Source organism: Phyllobates terribilis, unplaced genomic scaffold, assembly GCF_046119375.1.
Source record: "Phyllobates terribilis strain yellow unplaced genomic scaffold, ASM4611937v1 Scaffold_13__5_contigs__length_258822181, whole genome shotgun sequence".
Taxonomy (NCBI): Eukaryota; Metazoa; Chordata; class Amphibia; order Anura; family Dendrobatidae; genus Phyllobates; species Phyllobates terribilis.
In genome coordinates this window covers 39,827,841-39,833,840 of record NW_027362773.1, presented here as the reverse complement: position 1 = coordinate 39,833,840, position 6,000 = coordinate 39,827,841, and the positions used below count along the sequence as shown (strand labels likewise).

The window sequence follows — 6,000 nt, the reverse complement described above, 5'->3', positions numbered from 1 at the left end:
CAAATATATACAGTTAAATGTCTGTAACCTGGAATCAGAGAGACCTGATAGGGGCTTTACTATCAGAATTTCTGATACCTGATTAAAACAGACTAGTATCTAAAATTGATTTAGAAGGGTAGAGCAGAAAACCGCAATGTGCAAAAATATGTTCAGAATTAGGTTAAAGAAGCACTCCTCCCATCAAAATCTTTATCCTCTTAATATATTGCAGTCATCTTATTATAGAGCACTGTGTACTTACAATTGCTCATTTTGCCTTTCTACCCAGCTAATTCTTCTCTTATCCTTTAGGTCTATGACATCACGTGATTAAAAACTGAATACATGAATCTTTCTAAGCTCTATGTAGAAACATGGAGTATTTTTCCCTGCATGAGTCATCACTGCAAAAGTCCTTGGAGGAGGGAGCAGTTGGGTCAGGAGGGGGGATGACTCATGTAGGGAAAAGAAACTTCAGGTTTCTACATAGAGCAGAAAAAAGAAGAGAATTAACTGGGTAGAAAGGTAAAATGAGCAATTGTAAGTACACAGAGCAATATAATATGATGATTGCAATATATTAAGAGGATACAAACTTTGATAGGAGGAGGAGTGCTCCTTTAAATGTTTGAAGAAGTCAAATTTCATAACAAAACATGACAAAAAAAATAAAGGTAATATTTTGAAAAATTGGACATGTTTTCCAAATTGTACACATTTTTTTTCTCCTGGAAGAATTTTTTGTGTTCTTTCAGTTGGAAACATATTGTTCCTCTAACCCATTCAAAGGTTTAGAGGTCCCCTTCCTAAACTGAATGATTACAGTGTAGGGTATCAGTAGTTACCCTCTGCTAGCTTATGGGAACAAGATTTCTAGCTGCATAGTTGTTGTTTTTTGCACAATAAATGTAATAAATTTCAGACATTTTTTGCTCTATTTGTAAAGCTGTGAAAACAAATGTTAAAAGCTTTTAAAACCAAATTAGATTTTGATGTGCAACTTGTAGGAAATGCACAGACATCATTATAAAGACCCATTTGTTCAATTCCAGTAGTGGTGAGGTGATAGCCGGTAAGCCGCCTGGATGCTGAGGCTGCTTTAAGTGGATGCCCAGCACCCTACAAAATCTCTAAGCCTTCGGCATTGTCCAAGTCATGCTTCTAGATTAAATTATGTCTTTGGAAGAATGTGCTGTAGGTTCAATTCTTAAAAGAGATGTTCCCAACTTCTCATGCAAGTCTTAAGGAGAACTTTCAGATGTCACCCGCAGTCCTCAGTGTTGGGATTTTGTACAAATACATCTATCTATAAAATGGTTCATTTAAGTTTTTAATTTTTTTTGTAGCAAATTGCATTCAATTGAAGACCAGTTGTACTGCTCAACATATGGGGACCTACATGACTGGCCATAGTGGGAATAAAGGTCAATGGCATCTACAATTCAAGAGCAGCCATGTGAGATATCATTAAATACAATGCGGGGGAGGCATTTCGTTCACATACCCACGCAGATATGGGCATATAAAAAACTCAGACTATGTGGTATAATGGTTTCCAGTTAAAAATCTGACAGAGGTCACTTCTTACTGGAAACACTTTAGTTCCTGTAACCTTGTATCAATTAGAAATGTTTCTCTGCATTACTGCTCCAACAACATATATATATTCCAATTTATATATGGCTGGTAGACACACATCATTATACATATATTGTCCTATAATAGACATATATGTAAGTCATAAAATGCAGGCTTCATAGACGATACACCATTTTTTTAAAATCTCGGCTGCTTATTTCTAAGTGCAAAGTGTTTTTCTCCTATATTGTTGCTTAAGGCCATTCATGGTTATATTGTTTTCCATTCTTTTTGCGCTCGCGTTGTAAATGCTCCAGTTCAGCCTCATACATCATCTCCTGGACCAGATACTTTTCTCGCCTCATTCGGTCACACAGATCTTTTGGCATATCGGGGATGAGGTAAGCAATAAAGGATTTTATCCCAAACACAAGGTGCTGTGAAAAAAAAAGATAAATTTTACGATGGTTGGAAATTTACATGTTGAGAAACATGAACATTTAGGACATCTGATTTCAGTTGAACATACAATATTGAAATACTGAGGCAAAATCTGAACTTAGTAGAAAGATAACAGAATTCCCTTCTTTTAGCTCTACACTATACTATAAATATTTTTCTTGGTTTCTACATATACTACATATTTTTACATAAAATGGCCAAGGGGTTAGCGATAGTAATTCTCTAGTATCCCTGGTGGTCGAGAGTGTCTTAATGGTGTCTCTAGTAATTTATGGTGAATATTGATATCTATAATACATAGTTGTCTAGAATGATGATGCCTATGTATGTTATGTTGCCCGCTGTTGGCAAAGGAACATCAAGATCTCTGTAGATGGACTTGGAACCTTGAGATTGTGGATATTTTTCAACAATTTTGGTTCTTAAGTCCTCTTCTCATTTTTCTGTTCTCCATGCTTAGTGTGGCACACACAGACACACATTGCAAAGATTGAGTCAACTTCTCCCCTTTTTATCTGGTTTCAGGTGTGATTTTCATATTGCCCACACCTGTTACTTGCCACAGGTGAGTTTGAACGAGAATCACATGCTTGAAACAAAGTTGTTTACCTACATTTTTGGAAAGGTCCATTTTTTTTATTTATTTTTTTTGTGTTGCTTCAATGCACACAAAGGAAATAAATGTGTATAACAAAACATGTAATTGCAATAATTTTCTGGAAGAAATACTTCATTTTCAGGAACAATTCAAGGGTGCCAACACTTTCGGCCTTGAATTTATATGTACAACACTAGGATACTCTATACAGTTATATGAAAAAGTTTGGGCACCCCTATTAATCTTAAGCTTAATGTTTTATAAAAATTGGTGTTTTTGCAACAGCTATTTCAGTTTGATATATGTAATAAATGTTGGACACAGTAATGTTTCTGCCTTGAAATGATGTTTATTGTACTAACAGAAAATGTGCAATCTGCATTCAAACAAAATTTGACAGGTGCATAAGTATGGGCACCCTTATCATTTTCTTATTTTAAATACTCCTACCTACTTTTTACTGACTTACTAAAGCACTTTTTTTGGTTTTGTAACCTCATTGAGCTTTGAACTTCATAGCCAGGTGTATGCAATCATGAGAAAAGCTACTTAAAGTTGCCACTTGCAAGTTGTTCTCCTGTTTGAATCTCCTCTGAAGAGTGACATCATGGGCTCCTCAAAACAACTGTCAAATGATCTGAAAACAAAGATTATTCAACATAGTTGTTCAGGGGAAGGATACAAAAAGCTGTCTCAGAGATTTAACCTGTCAGTTTCCACTGTGAGGAACATAGTAAGGAAATGGAAGAACACAGGGACAGTTCTTGTTAAGGCCAGAAGTGGCAGGCCAAGAAAAACATCAGAAAGGCAGAGAAGAAGAATGGTGAGATCAGTCAAGGACAATCCTCAGACCACCTCCAGAGAGCTGCAGCATCAACTTGCTGCAGATGGTGTCACTGTGCATTGGTCAACTATAAACGCACTTTGCACAAGTAGAAGCTGTATGGGAGAGTGATGCAAAAGAAGCCGTTTCTGCAAGCACGCCACAAACAGAGTCGGCTGAGGTATGCAAAAGCACATTTGGAGAAGTCAATTTCTTTTTGGAAGAAGGTCCTGTGGACTGATGAAACCAAGATTGAGTTGTTTGGTCATACAAAAAGGCGTTATGCATGGCGTCAAAAAAACACAGCATTCCAAGAAAAACACTTGCTACCCACAGTAAAATTTGGTGGAGGTTCCATCATGCTTTGGGGCTGTGTGGCCAATGCCGGCACCGGGAATCTTGATAAAGTTGAGGGACGCATGGATTCCACTCAGTATCAGCAGATTCTTGACAATAATGTTCATGAATCAGTGATAAAGTTGAAGTTACGCAGGGGATGGATCTTTCAGCAAGACAATGATCCAAAACACCGCTCCAAATCTACTCAGGCATTCATGCAGAGGAACAATTACAATGTTCTGGAATGGCCATCCCAGTCCCCAGACCAGAATATCATTGAACATCTGTGGGATCATTTGAAGAGGGCTGTCCATGCTCGGCGACCATCAAACTTAACTGAACTGGAATTGTTTTGTAAAGAGGAATGGTCAAAAATACCTTCATCCAGGATCCAGGAAATCATTAAAAGCTACAGGAAGTGACTAGAGGCTGTTATTTTTGCAAAAGGAGGATCTACTAAATATTAATGTCACTTTTCTGGTGAGGTGCCCATACTTATGCACCTGTCAAATTTTATTTGAATGCAGACTGCACATTTTCTGTTAGTACAATAAACCTCATTTCAAGGCAGAAACATTACTGTGTCCAACAGTTATTACATATATCAAACTGAAATAGCTGTTGCAAAAACACCAATTTTAAGAAAACATTAAGCTTAAGATTAATAGGGGTGCCCAAACTTTTTCATATAACTGTATATCTATTATCCCTAGGGGCTGAGTAGTAATGTTACTTAACACTTATTTATCAAACTAATTATTTTCTATCAAACTGCTTGCCCATGAAATATCACTGATAGAATCCCCTAGGATTGTGGTCTTAAATATTTAGCATCCCAACCCCCTTCTATTTATGTCTATCTACCATTATGCATATTGTACCATATTGCATACCATTGGCTGGTGCCTATATAAGTCTGTTAAAATGAAGGAGAACAATTTGATCTCTGTGTAACCTCTCTATAACATACATTACTGGGTCAATAGAGGGGAAGGAATACTACTTGGGGCTTGTGTATTTACATCAGTGAATGGGTCCCATTGTCGCAATAATGGATTCCCTAACATTAAATTATAAGCCAATGTGTGAACTCTAAGCTATTGTCTTAGGCAATGAAACAGAATAATTAGAACATATCCATGTAATACAATATATAAATTAGCACTATGGGTAACACACATACCTCAAAAACTATGATAAAGGCAAGTCGCGCAGCCAAAACGTGCCAAAACTGCAGGGTGAATTCATAAGGAGCTGAACTCCAAGGAGGTGCTCGATAATCTCGGTATCTGGGGACAGGTAAGAGGTTGTAATTGGAAATTTCTAATTAGGCTCAAAAGCAAATCACCTATTCACATCAATTCTCGGCTCAAAAGTTTTGGTTGGGAATAGACGACCTCTTAAATTACATTATTAGGTAATAAAAACCAATTCTTATTGATAAATGGTTAGGTCTTTATGATATGTAGAATGAGTGGAAAATGACAATGGTAACATTTCATACCAGGATGGTAGAAGTACATTCATTTGTTTTAATCGATAGAAAAAGTCAATTTTTTTTACCGTTTTCTACCTTTTTTATTTTTCCATTAACATTGCTGTAAGACAATTTGTACTTAAAGTGTAACCGTTGTTTTAATTTTTATTTCATAAATCAATAGTACATGTAAAAATAAAAAAAATAAAAAGCTTAGTAATATATTTTATCATAAAAAATTGTCTTCTTTATCCATCAGGACTGATGTTTCATTTTAAAAATGCTCAATTTACCTGTACATTCTGTATTCAGTGAAGACAGATTATTACATTACTGAGAGAGAAGATGACAGTTACTGGTGATAATATTCTATATAGAGGTAGGGTAGAAGCTAGACACAGAGTCCCCCTCTCCCATCTACATTGCCACTTCCAATAGGTGGCACAAGAGTTCTAGACCTTTTCCTCTTTGAAGAAGCAATTTGCATATTTAATTTCCCAGAGGAGCATTGCATGGCTTTTAAGCCTCTTCACACTGACGTGTTAGACCAGGCATGCCACTCTCCACAAGGAGAAATGTTACCCCTTAGAACCCATAAATGAAGAATTTTGATAATGAATGATCAGTCCTGGTTGAGAAAAAAATTGGATTTTTCTGATAAGATATATTACAAAGTTGGTTATTTTTAAGTGTACTATCGATTTATTAAATAAAAATTAAAAGGACGGTTACTCTTTAACC

General features: G+C 36.2%; 1 protein-coding gene across 2 annotated transcripts in view; it reads right to left on the bottom strand.

Moving 5' to 3' along the window:
* Positions 1-263: 263 nt before the first annotated feature.
* The window catches only part of ANO3 (anoctamin 3), a 955,742-nt gene continuing 950,005 nt past the window's right edge, over positions 264-6,000 (bottom strand). For both annotated transcript variants that reach the window (XM_073658056.1, XM_073658057.1), the window contains exons 26-27: positions 4,966-5,071; positions 264-1,997 (exon numbers count right to left, since the gene is read on the bottom strand). In XM_073658056.1, the coding sequence (XP_073514157.1) occupies positions 1,815-1,997; positions 4,966-5,071 (289 nt within the window). In that variant the 3' untranslated portion in view covers positions 264-1,814. The remainder of the gene's footprint in view (positions 1,998-4,965; positions 5,072-6,000) is intronic.